General features: G+C 41.2%; 1 protein-coding gene across 1 annotated transcript in view; it reads left to right on the forward strand.

Annotated features, from left to right (window-relative positions):
- The window catches only part of usp13 (ubiquitin specific peptidase 13), an 80,637-nt gene that overhangs the window by 10,482 nt on the left and 50,264 nt on the right, over positions 1 to 19,891 (forward strand). Inside the window, exons 3-4 of the mRNA XM_052017864.1 lie at positions 8,123 to 8,183; positions 16,815 to 16,936. Of these exons, the coding sequence (XP_051873824.1) occupies positions 8,123 to 8,183; positions 16,815 to 16,936 (183 nt within the window). The remainder of the gene's footprint in view (positions 1 to 8,122; positions 8,184 to 16,814; positions 16,937 to 19,891) is intronic.

The raw sequence follows: 19,891 nt of genomic DNA on the forward strand, positions 1-19,891 counted from the left end.
ATGGTGATGCAGACTTAATCTGGGCCATTGCTTCTAATACAGGCAGCACACTAGTTTCATGTTGTCTGATAATTAATATAATTTGCAGCGTGCAGCTAACACTAACAGTGCAGTTGAGTGGCGCAAGTCTCCGTTTCTGCTAGCACTTTATCTGGCAAGCTCCTTTTCAGCATCCATTGCTATCTCCTGCAGGTTCAGTGCACTTCCTCATCCTCGTTACTTAAGTAGGCACGGTAGTGTAGCAGTTAGCGTAATGTTTTACAGCGCCAGTGACCTGGGTTCAATTCTGGCCACTGTCTGTAAGGAGTTTGTACGTTCTCCCTGTGTCTGCGTGGGTTTCCTCCGGGTGCTCCGGTTTCCTCCCACATTCCAAAGACCTACAGGTTAGGAAGTTGTGGGCATGCTATGTTGGCACCGGAAGTGTGGCGACACTTGAGGGCTGCCCCCAGAACACTATGCAAAAAGATGCATTTCACTGTGTGTTTCGATGTACATGTGACTAATAAAGATATCTTATCTGTGTAGAAAGAGATGCATCGTAGCTGGAAGAGTTGGTAGATGTTGTTATTAAACTCATTGTGGCAGAGAAAAGGGCATAATTGAGCATGTAAGTACCTTACTGGAAGGGGCAGGGAGGAGAAAAATGCTCTATCTACCACTTTCTCTCTCTGCCCCAATTCTGACTAACTTGTGCTTTCAGGAAACAGTGGTAATGGATAGGCATGGTGGTCAGTGCCAGGAGATGAGCTCTGTGGACCTGAATAAATAGAGCAAAAAAATTCAATGATGCCTTGGGTATGGTCAAGGTCAGCAAGTGCTTTATCAAATGGCATATGTCGCCAATTATGCCATGAGCTTCAGCAATTGCTGGGCACATCTCATTTCCATCAATCACCTACCAACAATCCTGGTACATCAGGACTTGGTGTTCGTTGCACTTCGTCCCTGTGTATTTAATACTGCCGCAAGCCTCATACCCATATCTCACTGCTTTTGCACCTGAGCAGGGTGCTTGCTACTAGTATTCCAACAATGTGTCCTCATCAGATTACTAGGGTTACTGAACTGCTGTTTGGAAGGAAGCAACTTGGTCGCTGTGAAGCATGAGCTAGGTTGATAATGCTTTTCCTTAAGATCTGGCCAGTGACTAATCTTTCCAGCTCTTCAAGGCTTTCTGGTCACGACAGGAAAGACTTTGGGAAAGAAAACTTTGTGAATCCAACATATTATTACACTACTTCTCCGGGAAAGCAAGGTGGTGGTGTTTCCTTTACCCTATTGGTAGGAGGTGAATTTGGAGAGTTTTGGATTTTTAAGAAGGGCTGGTGAAAGAATAATTCTGACTGAGTGTATTGGAACTGAGTGTATTGTTGCCGCATGGCTTCTGCTTGTGGGAGCACAGAAGAAATTACATGACATCAGGGACCAGAAGCTGCCACACTCTGGTTTCCTACTTTTATAATGCCTTTTGGGTTGTCAGTGATGGGCATCTTCCAACAATCGGTATTAGTGCTACCATAAAATAAGCAGAACTTCCTAATAATTGGTAATATTCCTTGGTAGTGACCGGACCTCCCTGCAGAAGATCTGAGTGGTGACTAAATCAGTGGTAGAAGCAGATAGCCTGTGCCAAATGATTCCTGCTGTATTGAATAGATCTTTATATTGCCTGTTTTTTGGACTGAGTGACATGAGGGGTGGTGAAGCTGGCAGAGAGAGGGTAGAAGAGACGAGTGAATGACAGACAGGGGAGATGTAAATAGGAATATGAAAGCAAATCCTCAAGTTGCCAGAAGAGGGGAAGGGAAAAATCTGAATGCTGCAAACATGATACAAGACTGGGAGGGCTGATAATTCAACAATTTCAGATACAGTCTTGAGTCTGGAAGAGGACAATGTACAGAGTTGGCAGATGAAGTGCTGTTCTTTGAGATTGTTTTAACCTTGATTAGAATAATGTAGGAGGGCAAACTAGATGGAGCCCCAATCAGTTCTCCCTCCACCACCAACCTCCTCTGTTTGACTGATCCTGTTCTATATTGGAGAACCTCTCCTATAGCTCCTCACTTACTCCAAGTAAGAAGGTGTACTGGTTGTTAGAGGAATTGAGGGATTATAGAAATAGGGCAGGAACGTGGTGTTGAGGTAGAAGATAAAAGGATCTTGTTAAATGGCAAAACAAACTTAGTGGGGCTGAATGGTCTACTTCTGCTATTTCTTATGTCCTACGGCAACATTTATGGGTCCATTACATGCCTGTCTCTTTGGAGATGTGTAGAAAGCCCTGCTTCTTGCTTTTTTCCCTAAATCTTGATGACTGTTTAGCCCTGCTTCCTGCTCATTTACAGAACGTGTATGTTTCATCACCTTTATTGCCAATTACCACCCTATTCTCACTTTCAGCTGATTTATTTCTGATTCTTCCCTTTCTTGAAATCTCTATCCCTATCTTTGGGGATAGGCGAGTGAGCGGTATGCATTAAAAGCTCCCATAGCTGCAGCAACTATACATTCTCTCGACCGGTTTTCTCCATTCTGTTTCTCTATCACTGTTGCATCTGTTCTGGCAATGCACCTGATATAATCCCTCCAGTAGGTCTTTTTTCCTCAACTGTGGTTTCCCCTCTGCTATAGTTGTCAGAGCTCTCAACTGTGTTTGTTCTGTTTCCTACACTTCTTTGCTCTGGCTCCCTTTCCTTCTATCCAGACTGAAGATGGGGCTCTCTTTGTCTCATCACGCATCCACCAGCCTCAACATTTCAATGGATCATGCTATGTCATTTCCAAATACTTGCAACATAATGCCGCCTAGAGATACGTTTTCTCCTCCCGTCCGCTTTCAGCATTCTGAGGGGACTTTTCCTTTGGGATGCTCTGGTTCCATCTCCACCAGTGCTCACCCGCCTTCCTTTGCAACCACAGGAGATACAACACCTACCCTTTATCATGTTCACTTTCCACTGCCCAGGGAACAAATGCTATCCGGGTGAAGCTGCAGTTTACTTCCATTTTGCTGCATTTTATCCTCTTGATGTGGTCTCTGCATTGGGGAAGCTAAATGTAGTTGGGTAAATACTTTGTAGAACACCTCCATTCACTTTTTAAACATGAACCCAAACCTTCTCCACACTGATCTCAGCCTTTTACCTCTTACACTCTAACAATGAAGCACTTCAATTTCTGACTAGGAATGTTACAGCTTTCAGCACTCAACATTGAATTCAACAGTTTTGCACAACCGGGTATTCCAGCCTTGTATCTCATATTTCTGGCATTGTGATTTTTCTTTTTCTATCTCCTTCTCTGGTGGATTCGGATTTTGTTCTTTTCCTCCTCTTTACATCTCCTCGGACATTGCCTTTTGTTGTTCACTGACCTTCACTAACCTCTTTCAGCTGGCACCTACACCACTTGTGTCACTCAATGTCTCCACACTGTCATTGACCTTCTCTCTGTCCCTTCCTCATTGTTTCTGTAACATAAAGTTTCATTTCTAACTTTTCTAGTTCTGATGAAATGTCATGGATCAGAAGGGTTAACTCAGTTTTCCCTCTTCATAGATACGGGCTGATCTGCTGAGCATTTCCAGCATCTTCCAATTTTATTTTTCTTTGTGTTTTTAAGAGAACAGACTGCTGAAAATGCCTGTTGATTTCCCCTTCAGTACTTCTGCAATCAAATTGTTCCCAATATTAATAAAATCTGCCTTCTATTTTCCTCAAGTTGCTAGATATTTTGTACTATTTGATAAATCTCAAACAGCTGGCAACAAAGGAATGAGGAGAAGAAACTTCAAATTATTCTTTTGTTTTTGTCAGATGACAAACTTATCCGTTCCCTGTCTGAATCTTGACAGTTGACACCTGCTGATGTTTAGTGGGCAAGCTTGCAACATTTTTTAAAAAATGCTGCTTAATGACCCCTCGCAGAGTTTGTGATCGGTGTTCACAGAGGGCTGGGATTTGAATATTTCATTTGCAAGCTTTAGTAGATTTTTTACTCGCTGAATTGAGCGACTGAGAATATACCTTTCATACTTATTCACTTGAAGCATACAAGAAGATGTACAAGACAGATGGGGCAGCAGATGCCAGAGGTGAGGCCCCTGCTGCACTAAACTGTGTCTTCTGTCAATTAAGGGTCACGACAAGAGTTGGAGAAGGCAGACATCAATAACAAATTCACCACTGCCTTCGGTGTACCAGTGTAGCCTTTGGTCGATTGAGGAAACAGGTATTTGAAGATCAGATCTGGCACACAATTTATGGTTTACCAGGCAGTAGGGATCTCCAATCTCCCATACGTTTTTCTTTAAGACCTGGACTAGCTGCTGCAGGCACCTCAAGGCACTGTAATGGTACCTTCATTGCTGTCTCTGCAAAATCCTCCACATTCACTGGAAGGACAAGTGAACTAATGTCAGTGGCCTCTCCCAGACCAATGTTCCAGTATTGAGGCCCTAGTTGCAGTCAGTCTGCCACATTAGGCAGGCCATATATTTACCTGCCTGACACCACATTTCTGAGAAGCTCTGTCCTTGTAAGATATTATCAAGTGGACAGAGGAAAGTATTCAAGGATGTGCTCAAAGCCTCCTTGAAGAAATGCAACAGTCCCAGTGATTTCTGGGAATATCTGTCCCATGACTGCTTAGACAAGGAGCATTTGAGATGGTATTGAGAACCTCAAGAACAGACATGCATGAACAGCACACTATCTCACAAACTATCCATCTATCCACACCTCTGTCTGGTACCTCCTGCCCCATCTCTGGAAGAGTTTGCAGTTCCCACACTGGCCCATAAAGCTGCAGTGGAATTAAGTTATCCTTGACCCTGAGGCACTTTCAGAGCAAAAAGACCTTTTCACATGATTCCTGTGGAGTATAAATCCCAACACAGACTAGTTGGGAGGAATGATCTGTTCCTATGTTGTATGTTTAGTGAAAGGAAATTGTTCCTGTTGGAAAGCACATTGGTTCTGCTGCTTTGTTATAAAGTTAAAATGTACCTGTTTTCACCCTGATTGATCCCTGGAAGATTTGAAAGTTGAATAATTTTAGGTTTTGCAATATTAGCCTTTTTTTTTGAAGGTTTGGTAAATTGTTTAGGATATTGTAAGGTTTCACAGTATTCTCGATGATCATCATAAATAGTTTGTATCTTTTCCCAATATGTGACCATTGATATTTCAATGAGTTTGGTCTGACCTTCATTATTTCACTCCAGTAACAATTCTTCATGCATGAATCCAGATAGAGATCAATGTAGTTATTCAGCAGCAAAGATCAGTCTGATTCAAGACTGATCCTTCTTTTGCCTTCATCCACCCTGACTACACATTCCAGCATTGGTTCCAACATCAATCTTCCCCTTCAGGCTAGATATCATCACTAGAGCCTCCTATTCTGCTTGAATTATTTCTACATGAGGGTAACTTAAGTACTATTTCACTTTACTGTTGGTGGTTGGTTCAACGTGAAGTGAAGCTCATTCTTTAGAAACTTAAATCCTATGTTAATTGTATAACTGTTTGGGTTCTAATTGAGAAAGAGCATTCAATGACCTCCTGTAGTGCGATTTGGTCATGTTATGTATATAGAGTATGAGTAAAGATTGCTCAACACAGATCTGAAGGTAATGCTAATGACATCTGTGACCTAGGTTTAGGAGACTTCTGGTGAGGGAAGGAATAGCAACTGATGACGCTGAAAATGAGAGCTTTGTAAATTGAGAAATGAAGAGAGCCCATATTAGGTTCAGGTTGTGACAATAGATGCAGGCACATGGAGAGCTGAAGGAGGGAATGTTCTTCAGTCAGATTTCTGTCAGTCTAGTAAAATAGAGAAGCAAGATTCTTTTTTTCCTGCATCCTAATTAAATTCAGTACCGAGTTTAAAAGTGTGTAATCCTATTAGGCAGCCATGATTTTGGGGAGTGCAGGTTAAAGAATCACTAAATTGCTAACTGGTTGACGTTATGGATGTTGTTTACCAATTGGATTGCTGAAGTACTGCTAAAAAATTTCAGTGTGGCATCAACCTCACTGTTGCAGGATTTCAGTTTTTACAATAAAAGCTCAATTTTGTGGATTGTACCTTCCACTTACGAGACTAAAGTTGTCAGTCTCTCATGATATCATGGATGGGGAGTTAAAATCAAAAGTATTCTTGGGTGAAGTAGCTGGTAACTTGCACAATAACAGCATCTCACAATTCACAATAAAATAAATGAATAGGTGGCTCAGATTTTATGGGTATGTGTTGGTCATTTCCCATATTCTTTATGATGTTCTGTACCTCTGGGAGCCCTGTCCTGAAGTTACTGACATTTGTTCACGGTAGTTTTGCTGAGTACACTCAAAGATTGGACTCCTTGTGAAGTTCAGGGAGGGACCATAAAGCTGTGTCTATTCCTCATTGCTTGCATTGGGGAGTCTGCTAGAACAACCTTTGCCAGATCAGACCTGATGCAAGTATAGCTTCTCTGTTTGGGAAAAATGGCTACAAGAAACTAAGGTAAGTGTTGGTATCTCTGGCTTTTTAAAAATTGTTTTAGTTTTTTAACGTTTACTGGTTTTAATTAATCTTATAAATTTTAAATGTTTCTGAATATTAGAAATATTCAGAGATGGTTAAAGCTTTTTGACAGTTTTGGTAGCTGGCCAAACCAATGGGTGCAGTTTTTTTGGGAAGGCTTATCAAGTTGTCACTGGCAAATCTCATAATAAACACAGACGTGGAAAATTTATAATGGAGAAGAGTTGATGGAAGGTGTGACTAAAATGAACCAGAAGGTAGTTGAATGGAACAAATTATGAGGGTGCTCAACGTGCAAGTGATTAATTATTTAAGGCAGATTGGATAGATAAATGTTAAGCATAAATCTGGAGAAATAGGACATATTTTAGTATGGATAGAAGGGAGGGCAGAAAACACTGAAAGAAGATGGAGATCAGGTAGATTTTAGGGTTCAGATACATATATCTTTGAAAATGACTGGCAAGTTGACGGAACGGTTTCTTTGAAAGAAAAATTAAATGCTGGGGTTTATAAGTAGGAACATAAAGTACATAAGCAACGAGGTAATGCCAAACCTGCACAAATTTTCAACTGGGTTGGAGTTGTGATGATATTTTGCTGGTCTTGTGCACACTACTCTTAAGAAGGTGAACAATAACTTACAAAGAGGTTTAGGGATGGAATTCCAAAGCCTATGGCTTGGCAGCTAAAGCCATGGCCACCAGTAGTGGAGTGGTTGTATTTTGGGGATGGGAAAGAGGTAAGAATCTGGGAATGTCTGAATGTTATAGGTTGGGGGAGAATACAGTGATGGGGAGGGGCAAGGCCACTCTCTACACTTGTGAGAGTGACTTGAAAGCATGGATGAGAATATTCAAAGCACAGCATTGCTTAACTAAGAGCCAGTGTAGGTCGGCAAGCACAGGGGTTTATGTTTGCAGTGGGAGCACACAAAGGCCCTGTGTAAGTGGTGGAAGGAGCACACCACCTCGCAGTTACCTGCTAATCTGTCCCATCTGTGGAAGAATCTGCAATTCCCACTTTGGCTTCATCAGCCAGCTCCAAACCCACAAAACTGCCTTAGAAGAAGGTAAGAATATTTGTGAATAGGACTTAGTCTGAGTTAAGATGTAGGCAACAGAGTTTTGGATGACCAAACTGATGGAGCATAGAATGAGAGAGGATCAACTAGTCAAATCTTGAGGAAATAAAAGCACAAATAGGACTTTCAGTAGCGAGGGGTGGGATGGGGGAATGTGGGTTCAAGAGTTGGGCAATGTTACGGAAATGAATTAGGTGGTCTTAGTGTTGGTGTGGATAAGAATTCTTGTAGGGCATTACTGAAGCATATTGAATGGGCGCCTTGTCAGTGAAATCCAGAATTGTATCTGACATTTATCTACAGTATTCCTTAGAATTTTTCATTGCCACAATCTTGAAAAATGCCCAAGTATTAGAATCTTGGTGAAAATTAAAACTGGTGCCATTCAGTTTTAACTGTCAGTCTTTTGTATTGTCAAGTACTGAAAAGGGTGAAGAAAAAATTGTCTTTGTGAAGTTCACATGCACCTAAAGAGGTTTTCTCTTGAATTCCAAATTACAGAAAGCCACAGGAGCTTCTGGTGGAGTGCTTCCAAAGAAGAGATCTCCTCGGATTTTTCTCGGTAAGGTGCAACTGGTAACTCCAGCGATTGGTGCACATTTCTTTTGATCATTGATTTTAAAGCAATCTAATGCATAGAGTTTTTGCAATGTTTTTATTTTGAATTAATTTTCTATCCTTATACAACTTTCTTTGGAGTCTTCCCATGTCTCTTCTTGGATCTCTCTCTAAAATGCTGAACATTAAATTATTTATTAGAAGAGGTCGGGTGATTAGCAAGTTTCCTGTCAGTTCCTGATCCTTGCAGAAAGTGTTTGACCCTTGTTGAGCAGATTCACAGTCCCAAGCCTGTTGGAAAGCACAAACAAGCTGAATATTCTTTTCAATACCAAGAATGTCCACTTTTGTACTTATTTCAGTTAATTCTACAGAAGAAGTTAAATATTGGGCCATGTCTCCAGCGAAAAACAGTTACTCAGTCTTTGATGGGAATAAAGAATTATTTGGATATTATTAGAACAAAAACGGATGATATGTTCTAACCAGATTTTTATAACTGTTTCATGAATGTTATTTGCCAATCTTTGTTGTTTTATAAAGAAAGCATGAACCTTGCATGATTGCATGCACTTCGAGCCTCCCTGTCATAAAATCCAGTAATCTTTCCAATGCTGGAAATTCATCCTGCAATCCCTGGCTTTTTCTCTGCATTAACAACCTTCCCTTTAAACATCTCTCCTTATCTCCTAAGCATCATCTCCAAAAACATGTGTGAAGAGCTCATGGACTTCTTTCCCATTTAAGATTAAGACCATCCACCCTCCATCCCTTTCCTACCAAACCATGCGTTGAATTTTCTGTATTTTGTCTTCTGTCTCCTTGCAAATATTTCATTGTGCCTACCTCTTGTTCACTTTATTTCCAGTAGGATTGGTGCACAGGGTAAATGATGAGAAGCTGGTTATGTTGGCTAGACAGTCTAGTGCTAAGTGACATGGCATTAGGATAAGGATTCAAATGTTTAGGATTGAGATGAGGAGAAATTTCACCATAACATTAAAATTTTGTACAACAGAAGAATCAATCCTGGCTTCAAATGGTTGTGAATCTTTCAAGTTCTCTACTCATAAGAGCTGTGGATGCTTAGCATTCAGAATTTTCAAGTCTGATAAAGATAGACTTGTACTTAAGGGTATGACTGGGTTTTGGGAATAAGGTGGGAAATTTGAGGTTCAGCCACAACTGTATAATGGAGCAAGTTTGAGGCCTTCCTTTCATTTCTTCCATCACCAAAGCTGCCTGCTTTTAAATACTTCATACCCAAAACTGCTGATTACCCAAGATCACCCTGCAGTCCCTGGCCTCTCCTCTGCATTGACACCACCTCCTTAAACATCTTGTGTTATCTCCCAAGAATCATCTCCAAAAACAACACAAATGGGAGGAGCTCATATCATTATATACTGATTGTACAGCCTCTGTCCTTGCACACTATCAGCACCCACCATTCTCTGTGTAAAAAAAAAATCACTTAACTCTGACATCCCCCATACCTTCCTCCAAACACCCTTAAAATTATGTCCTCTTGTGTTAGCCATTTCCGCTCTGGGGAAAAAGTCTCTGACTATCAACTCAATCCATGCCTCTTATCATCTTGTACACCTCCATCAAATCACCTCTCATCATCCTTCTCTCCAAAGAGAAAAGCCCCAGCTCACTCAACCTATCCTCATAAGACATTCTTTCCAATCCAGGCAGCATCCTGGTAAATCTCCTCTGCACCCTCGCTAAAGCTTCCACATCCTTCCTATAATGAGGTGACCAGAACTGAACACAATACTCTGTGTGGTCTAACCAGAGTTTTATAGAGCTGCAATATTACCTTGCAGCTCTTGAACTCAATACCCCGACTAATAAAGGCCAACACACCATACACCTTCTTAACAACCCTATCGACCTGCGCAGCAACCTTGAGGGATCTATGGACGTGGGCCCCAAGATCCCTCTGTTCCTCCATACTGCTAAGAATCCTGTCATTAACCTTGTATTCTGCCTTCAAATTCGATCTTCCAAAGTGTATCACTCCACACTTTTCCAGGTTGAACTCCATCTGCCACTTCTCAACCCAGTTCGGCATCCTATCAATGTCCTGTTGTAACCTACAGCAGCCTTCTACACTATCCACAACACCATCAACCTTCATGTCATTTACAAACTTACTAACCCACCCTTCCACATTCTTGGCCAAGTAATTTATAACAATCGCAAAGAGCAGGGGTCCCAGATCAGACCCCTGCGGAACACCACTGGTCACCGACCTCCAGGCAGAATACACTTCATCTACCACCACCCTCTGTCTTCTATGGGCAAGCCAATTCTGATTCCATGCCTCCTGACTTTCTGAATGAGCCTTCCATGAGGAACCTTATCAAACGCCTTACTAAAATCCACGTACACCACATCCACTGCTCTACTCTGGTCAATGTGCTTTGTCACATCCTCAAAGAATTCAATCAGGCTTGTGAGGCATGACCTGCCCTTCACAAAACAAGCTGACTGTCCCTAATCAGTTTATGCTTCTCCAAATGCTCATAAATCCTGTCTCTAAGAATCTTCTCTAGTAATTTGCCCACCACTGAAGTAAGACTCGCTGGTCTGTAATTCCCAGCGTTATCCCTACTCCCTTTCTTGAACAAAGGAACAACATTTGCCACCCTCCAATCATCTGGCACTACTCCTGTGGCTATTGAGGATGCAAAGATAATTGCCAAGGGCGCAGCAATCTCTTCCCTCACTTCCCGTAATAACCTTGGATATATTCTGTCCGGCCCCATGTGTTGGGTTTATTGCTTGATTTAGATGATGGGACAGGATAGACCAAGTGGTGTGGTAGCATACCTCATAGAGCCATTGCCTCATGGCTGCAGAAATCCATGTTCATTCCTGACTCCTGGTCTTATCTTTGTTGAATTTGCTTGTTCTCCCTGTGACTGTGTGGCTTTCTTCCGGGTGCTTCAGTTTACTCCCACATCTCAATGATGTGCAGGTTGGTAGGTTAATTGGCCACTGTAAATTGCCCCGACTGTGTAGGTGAGTGGTAGAATCTGGGGGGAGTTGATGAGAAGAATAAAAAAATGGGATTAATGTAGGATTAGCATAAATAAGTGGTTAATGGTTGGTGCAGACTTGATGGGCCAAAGGGTCTATTTCTGTTCTGAATGGCTCTGAATCTAAGAGAAAGCCCATATCCAAGTTTGCTTATGGCTCAGAGATGGCCATTGTGAGATGTTTGGTGGAAATACCGAAGTAGAAAGATTTTACCAGATTGAACAAATGGGCAAAACTGTGGCAAATAGGTTTTGGTGTAGCTGAAGTGAGGTCATCACTTTTGACCTAAAAAGGATAGAGACAGTCCTTTGTAAATAGTAAAATGCTAAAAGCAGTGGAAAGCTAAAGGCATTTTGGGGGTGGAGGAGAATGGGAGCAGGTGGTAGTGTCCAAGTATGCTGATTATTAAAGTGTCATGGGCAAGTACAAAAGATAATCTGTACCTGTAACACTTTAATAATCTACGTACATGGCCTTGGAGGGTGTGCAGCATAGACTTGCCAGAACAATACCTGTATTCCAGGGTTTAAATTTTGTGGAGAGATTGTACGGCGTTTTGTTCCTTGGAATTTAGTAGGTTGAGGAAAATTTGATTTAAAGCTTTTGAGGTATTGAGGAAAAATGGTTGGGTGGATAGATGGTAAATTAATTTCTGGTGATTGTAAATTTGAGGTCTGAGGGTCACAGTCTAAATATCAGGGCCATGTTCTTGGGAGTGAGTCAGGAAGCACTTCAAAAATGTGGTGGACATTAGATATTTGGAATTGCCTTCTGCAAATGGCATTGCCAAGTCAAATGTTAACTCGCTGATCAGTGGATAATGGAATACGCCTGAAGGGCCTCATTACTATTCCTACTGTTCAAGCATTTATGAGAAAGTTTTTTTTAGAAAGGTTTTTGTATATTTAGTAATTTATATTTTTAAAAAATGTTGTCTTGGGCCATTGTCATCTAACACTGAGTTTTCCACAGTTGAGTCACTAATTTCTATTTTATACTTGATTGCAATAATGTTCCCTTTTATGGAAACATCTTTCTTATGGACACTTCTTTTACATAAAGCTGGTATATTGTCATTCAGTAACTCTCTGTTGCCAGCCATTCAATTTTAGGAACTGGGAAGCAAAGGATCTTCCTTCTGAAATGAGGAAGGGACGATTTGTGTTTCTCGTGTGCAGTCAGAAGGCTAATTTAGTTTAATGACCTTCTGCTCAAACGTATGTACGTCATCATATGACACTATTAGTGTGTTATCTGGTCCTGACAAAAAGCAGCAGCTGTTTAGTTGAATAAGCATTGTGCTGTAAACAAATCTGATGCTGGCACAAATAAAAGGGCCATGTCTAATACAAATTTAGATCTGTTACTAATTGACTACAGGAATAATTATGACCAAAATAGTTGGTGGCCCAGGACCAATTTCCAGGCTGCTTTCTGGCATGGATGGAATTGATGAAATCGGAGGAACAGTAGCACTTTTAGATGATGAGATGATGCAGCAGTAAGTGTGAAGCAGTTTGGTAAAGGCAGGCAAAAGATGGTTTACTGAAGAACCCCACGGTGATTGGACGTGGCACAGAAAGTGAAGCAGGAAGTATAGATGGTGGGGGCATAAAATAGCATACTACAGGGACTATATAGTAAAAGAAAAATGAGAAGGACCACCTTCCCTCATCATTGCTGGTGAAGTAATTTAATTCAGTTCCTATGCTGCAGCTATTGAGAATAATACCAATTGTATTGACATGATCTGCCACTCATCTCCATTGCTGCTAACCTCCATTGGCTGGGACTCAGACCTCCGTATTGTATTAGTACAGTGAGTGAGAGGATTTGGAGTTGCAAATGAATTATGATGTCTGCTCCTTCAGAACATCGTTTTCCATGAATCCCGATTGAGGACTTGCAGGATTGCGGGCTATCTTTGAGTAGTGCCTAACCCCCTGGATTCCTGCATTGTGAAGGAGATGCCTGATGGAGAGTATATAGCACTGGCACATGAATTGGACTGATTATGAAAACAGTTCAGGTGGTGGTTGGGTGGGACCCTGTGCTCTACATAAACATCAACTTCCTGTAAATTTAGTAATGAATTATAGGTAGTTTTCCACTGTAGACTGTTGAGAACTAATTTGACTACATTGACCGATTCAAAGCCTAGAAACCAATTGCGAAGAGCTACTTGTACTTATCAAATACAATGCCTGCTGCAAAATGTTCTGAGATATTTCACAGGAGTGCTGTCAAAATGTGACACTGAGCCACATGAAGTGGTGATAGTGCAAATAACCAAAAGCTTGGTCAGTGAAGTTGGATTTAAGGAGAGGCACAAGGAATGAGGGAAAGCAAGTTGGAGATGTTAGGCCACTAATTCCAGAGCTTAGAGTATTAGCAGTTGGCAGTGTACCTGAGAATGGAAGGGATGAGCAAAAAGTCAGAAGTGCAATTGTACTGAAGGATTGCAAGGCTGTAGGAGACAACAGGTAATTTGAAAACAAGGATGAGATCTTTAAAAACTAGAGTTTACTCAATTGAAAGCCTGTACTCTCTTGAATTTAGAGGAATGAGAGGTGATCTCATTGAAATGTATAAAATTCTTACAGGGCTTGACAGGACAATTGCAGAGTTGATGTTTCTTCAGACTGTGTTGTCTCAAACTTGGGTTCACAGTCTTAAAATCAGGAGTTGCCTATTCAGGACGGTGTTGAGAGGAAGTTTCTTATCCAGAAGGTAGTGAATCTTTGGAATTTACTGCCAATTCCCTTTTGGAATCTTTGAGACTTGACTATTAAGACATAAAAGGAGGCTATTTGGTCCATCAGGTCCATGCTGGATCTGAGCAGAGCAATCCCATTCGACCTCTCCATGTTTCCCTGTAGCCCTCTAGATTATTCTCACTCACATGTCCATCAACTTCCCTTAAATTCTTTCGCTACTAACCTACATTAAGGGGTAATTTACAGTAGCCAGTTAACCCACCAGCACGTATTTGGGATGTGAGGGGAAAATCGGAATACCCAGTGGAAAGTGAGAGTTAGAGAATTGTTGATGAGACAAGTAAGGATGTCGGCATTGGAAGAGAAGCTGTTGTTGTTGATTCACTGCTTGAGACTGGATGGATAAGAACAGAACCATCAACTCAGCCCACCCAGCTGAGGTTGAAGAGCATTAACCCAATGTTCTATTTGTTTCCTGTTTATTCCCTTTGTCGAGCTTGATAATGACATTTCTGTTAGTGCTAGGAAAAACAGAAGGTGTCGGTTTTCATTATATCCAAAATAATTACATTTTGGAGTCCTTGTCTTGCCAGCATTAAATTGGCATAAAAATATGCTCTCTGCTTGAGCTATCAGATTTAGTTAGAGCTCGCCAAATGCAGATTATTAATTTTATCAAGCCAGTGCAGACAGAAACAAATGGTAATGTTGTCAGCACACTGTTCAAGATAATTATTGTAGTCCAGACACGTGTGAGGTAATAGTGAGGAAAGACATGATATATAAAGAGATACTGAAGTAAGGGATAACAAATAAGTGAAAAAGGGGACCTTGCAGTGTATGCCCATAGATCCTTAAAGGTAGCAGGGCTGGTCATTAAGCAACATGGGCCAAGTCCTCATTAGTGTTGTTTACAGCTTTAGCAAAGCATCCCTGAGCATGGAGATTGTTCTAGAGCTGTATGTAACTTTCGTAAGAGTGCAGCTTGGAAACTGTGTGTGCTTCTGGTCACCATATTACAGATGAGATGTTATTGTACTGGAGAGGGTGCAGGGGAAGTTCTTGGGTATGTTGCTAGACTGGAAAATTTTAATGATGTGGAAAGATGGAGTGTCAGGAGGAGTCTGAGGGGAAATTAATTGGAGTTTATAAATTATGTGGGGATTAGATGAAGTGAATAGGAGCAACCTATTTTCCTTAACGGAGGGATCAAAAACCAGGAGGCAACGATTTAAACAAATGGTAGAAGGAGGGCATTGGTAAATTGGTTTATTATTGTCACTTGTACTGAGGTACAGTGAAAAACTTGTCTTGCATGCCGTCCATACAGATCAATTCATTACACAGTGCATTGAGGTAGTAAAAGGTAAAACAAGAGTGCAGAATAAAGTGTTACATTTGCAGAGAAAGTGCAGTGCAGGTAGACAATAAGGTGAAAGGTCATAACAAGATAGATTGTGAGATCAAGAGTCTATCTTATTGTACTAGGTAACTGTTCAATAGTCTTATAACAGCAGGATAGAAGCTGTCCTTGAGCCTGGTGGTACGTGCTTTCAGGCATTTGTCTCTTTTGCCAATGGGAGGGGGGAGAAGAGAGAATGTCCAGGGTGGGTGGGGTTTTTGATTATGCTGGCTGCTTTACCGAGGCAGCAAGAAGTGTAGATGGAGTCTATGGAGGGGAGGCTGGTTTCTGTGCTGAGCTGTGTCCACAACTCTCTGCAGTTTCTTGTGGTCCCAAGCAGAGCAGTTGCCATACCAAGCCGTGATGCCTCTGAATAGGATGCTTTCTATGGTGCATTGATTAAAAATTGGTGAATGTCAAAGGGGATGTGCCAAATTTCTTTTAGCCTCCTGAGAAAGTAGAGGTGCTAGTGAGATTTCTTGGCCGTGGTTTCTATGTGGTTGGACCAGGACAGGCCATTGGTGATGTTCACTCCTAGGAACTTGAAGCTCTCAACTTCCAGCACCATTGATGTAAACAGGAGCATGTGCACCACCCCCCTTCCTGAAGTCAATGACAGGCCCTTTGACCAGCATTGAGTAAACCTGTTATCCAGAGAACAGTAGGGGTCTGGAAGTCTCTGCCTGGAATTGTGATAAAAGCAGGAACCTTCTTCATGTTTAACAAACACTTGTAGGGTGCAGACCTAAAACTGAAATGTGAGATTAGTTTGGCTAGCTCTTTTCTGCACAGATAAGATGTACAGAGATAATGGGCCAGTTCATACTGATCTTTGCTGGCAATTCTGATTAGAACTACTGACGATCAGTTACTGAAGCCGATATAAGCCCTGAACTTGTGTGCTCAAGCTGTGAAATGCAGAATTCCAGATTTTCTTGATGGATCCCCTCTCAGTTTGCAGTGCTGCTGGAATCCATGTGGAGTACAATAGTGGTGCCTGCTCTTGCAGGGATTCCCAAGCTTAGTGCCATGGAATTCCTGGTAGGATCCTGTGGCAGATTAGACTGCTGCAGAATCTTAAAGGGTCTTGATTTCAATAAGGTCTTTAAGATTCTGCACCAGTCTAATGGAAGAGACCAGGCCAACACTGTCTGGCCCAGCTCATCTTGAATTATAAAATCTGACAAAATAGATAACCTAATGTTCTAATTCTGCAATGTTATTCTTTTTTATCAATGTAACAACTTTTTTTTATTTTGAATTGTAAGCAAGTCCTAATTGAACTTGCTGTCAGTTATTCTAAAATTCAAGTGTGACTTAATGTTCGGGTTACATTTTATGCAAAATGCTCTATAATGATGGTAATTTCTTTTAATGCAGCTTGTTCATGTTGGTTTCAATGGGGTTATTCAGGTATTACGAGGAGTTAATTTGTTTTTATTTTTAATTCTACTTATTCCCTCAGACCTGGAGGTGAACAAAGACTTCAACAACGAAGATTATGAATATGAAGATGAAGCTAAACTTGTTATATTTCCTGACCACTTTGAAATTGCTTTGCCAAACATAGAAGAGTTACCAGCACTGGTCAGTGAATTTGTTTAGAAGCTGCTGTAATATTTACTTCAAGGATGTTTTTATGTAGCCAGAACTGGGTGTGTGGAGTTGGTTGGTGGTTGCTGGTGAAGAAAGATGCACAATCCTCTTTAGCTTAATCATACTATTCTTGAGAGAGATGAAAAATGGCTTCCCAAAGAAGGAAGTGTGTAAATTGGGGAAATAGTTTTGACCATAGATCTCAAAGTAAGCCAAGTTTCTGTTTGTTTTGAATATGAATTAATCAAGTATGTGTAGAGTTTCAGACTATGAAATGGTTTCAAAGGTTATAAATTAATGCAATGCAAAATGAGACCTATTTGGAGAGGGAAATAAGTAACCAATTCAGAACAAAGTTTTGTAGGACAGGATATTATAGAAAGGCACTTAAAAGAATTCAAGGTAGTCAGACAAACTGAACATAGTTACATGAAAGAGAAATACTGATTGATTAACGGTTGAAGTTCTTTGAGGAAGTAACGTGCTGCAGTAAAGGGGAACTGGAGGATGTAAGGTACTTGGATTTCTAGAAGGCATGTAATAGGGTGCCACATCTAAGGTTATTGTGGAAAATGAAAGCTCATGGTGTAGAAATCCATTGCCACAAATGGAAGACTGGCTGGCAAACTGGAAGCAGAGAGTAAGCACAAATGGGTCCTTTTGCTTAATGGCATGATGTGACAAGTGGTTTGCTACAGGGATTGGTGCTGGGGCATCATGTGAAAAACATATATAAATGACTTTGTTGAATAACTTGCTAAATTTGCAGATGACACAAAAATAGGTAGAAAAGTAAGTTGTGGGATATAAATGAGGCTACAAAGATATATCAATAGGTAATGTAAGTGGGTAAAGATGATTCTCTGCCTCTTACCACCAAACTAATTTTAAAACTAATTAGCTGGCTTGCCTTAGATCCCATGTGCCTTAAACTTCTAGACCTTCCTAGCATGTGGGACCTTGTCAAATGCCCTACCAAAGTCCCTGTAGACAATGTCTACTGCCTTGCCTTTATCAATTTTCTTAGTTACCTCCTCAAAAGAATCAAATTAGTGAGACAAAATTTCTCCTGCACAGTCATGTTGACTATTTCTGATCATCCTCTGCCTTACCAACTCCTATCCCTTAGGATTTTCTCCAATAATTTCCCTATCACTCATGGAAGGCTCATTGGTCTGTGGTTACCTGGCTTGTCCCTGCTGCCCTTCTTAAGTAAAGGAACAACATTGGCTATCCTCCTGCTTAGCACCTTGCTTATGGCTAACAAAGATGTAAAAATCTCTGATAGGACCCCAGCTGTCTCCTTCCTTGCTTCCCATAGCAACCTGGGATAGATCTCATCTGGGAATGAGATCTAATGCCTGGAAAGGGTGACTTGCCTTTTGAAGAGAGGTTAGAAAAGCCAGGTTCAAATCTGCTGTGATTGAGAAGAATGAAAGGTGACCTGGTTGATTCATAAAAGAATTTTGGGGGTTTTGATACAGTAGGTTGGGCATGGAGATGCTGTTTCCTTTTGTGGGAGAAACTAGAACCAGGGACCAGCTTTGCTTCATTCATAGGAGTATAGAAGAATGAGAGAGGATCTTGTGAAAATCTATAAAATTTTAATAAGGATAGACATACTGGATGCAAGGAGGACATTCCCACTGGATGGAGAGTCCAGCACCAGGGACCATACTATTTAGAACTGATTCAAAAAACAAAACAAAACTGCAGACTCTAGAAATCCAAAATAAAAACTGAAAATGCTGGAAATATTCTACTATGTTTAGAATTAAGTGTCTGTTCATTTAAGAGATGGCTGAGATTGCACAGCTTTGAGCTGCAGAGTGATTTGTATGTTTGGGTGAAATATTTTCTACCAGAGGTTTGGTGAGTCTTCGGAACTTCCTCCAGGTAGTGGAAGCTGAGTCTTTGAATATATTTAAGGCAGAGAGAGACAGATGGTGGATAAGCCAGGGGATGAAAATTTTATGCAGGTTAATGTAAATGTGTAGTTGTGGTTAGTTGGATCAGCCATAGTCTTGTTAAATGACAGAGCAGGTTTGAGGGCCAAATCGTTGTCTTCTCCTAAGTTCTACATTGGTTTGACATCTCTGACCAGTTGAATGCAGATCCTTGTGTCCCCCTGGGTAATGTTGCAGATATCGCCATATCTGTCTTTTATATATAATAAAAACATACAAGTAGAAATCATCAGCTCCCCTAGAGTGTAGGGGGCACGGCTGAGACCATGAGCATGTCATGTACTTAACTGGCAAAGCTGAGGATTCGATGAATGGGCCTAGAGTGGGAACAAGAGAACTGGAGAGAATTGTAGGCCCCAGTCAGTGATGTAGCACTGGAAAGATTTAAACATTTAGTAAGTAAAAGGGAAGATATTTGGGTTCATATCTCACTTTTGGTGCCTGGAGAAGTTTAGGGGGTGGGGCAGATGATATGTTTTACAATAGAGCCTGGGTACTGACTTGAGCCCAGAAGGACCTAAGTCTCTAAGTTTGAGTCAGTTTGGGTGTAAATTCTTGTAGGACATTCCAGCCATGCCAGCCTCGCCTAGTACTTTATCCAGGCTAGGATGATTTGTCTGGAATTAGTACGGTTGGCCTCTGTCCTTGATCAATAGCAAAGTACTGAGTCGTTTTCCACTTTTCTTTAAATGCCCCTAGATAAGTCTGGTATAGAGAAAAAAATAAACGTACCCTGGCTTGGGTTGGGTTCAGATTGGCTGTGGCTAGTTTGGGCTCAGATTTTCATTTTATATCAGAGCAGACTTCTATTTTGTGTATTTGCTAACAAAAGGCGCAATGATTGTGGTGGCCTCTTCTGCTCGGCACTGTTGCCTACAGGAAGGGCAGGTCTTTAACCTGGCAGGTAATATGGAGATTCCTGACCTGAGCATCATCTGTGGTCGTGGTTAACCAACTTCACCCACCCTGAGGAAGGCAC

This window comes from Pristis pectinata, chromosome 6 (assembly GCF_009764475.1).
Source record: "Pristis pectinata isolate sPriPec2 chromosome 6, sPriPec2.1.pri, whole genome shotgun sequence".
NCBI lineage: Eukaryota > Metazoa > Chordata > Chondrichthyes > Rhinopristiformes > Pristidae > Pristis > Pristis pectinata.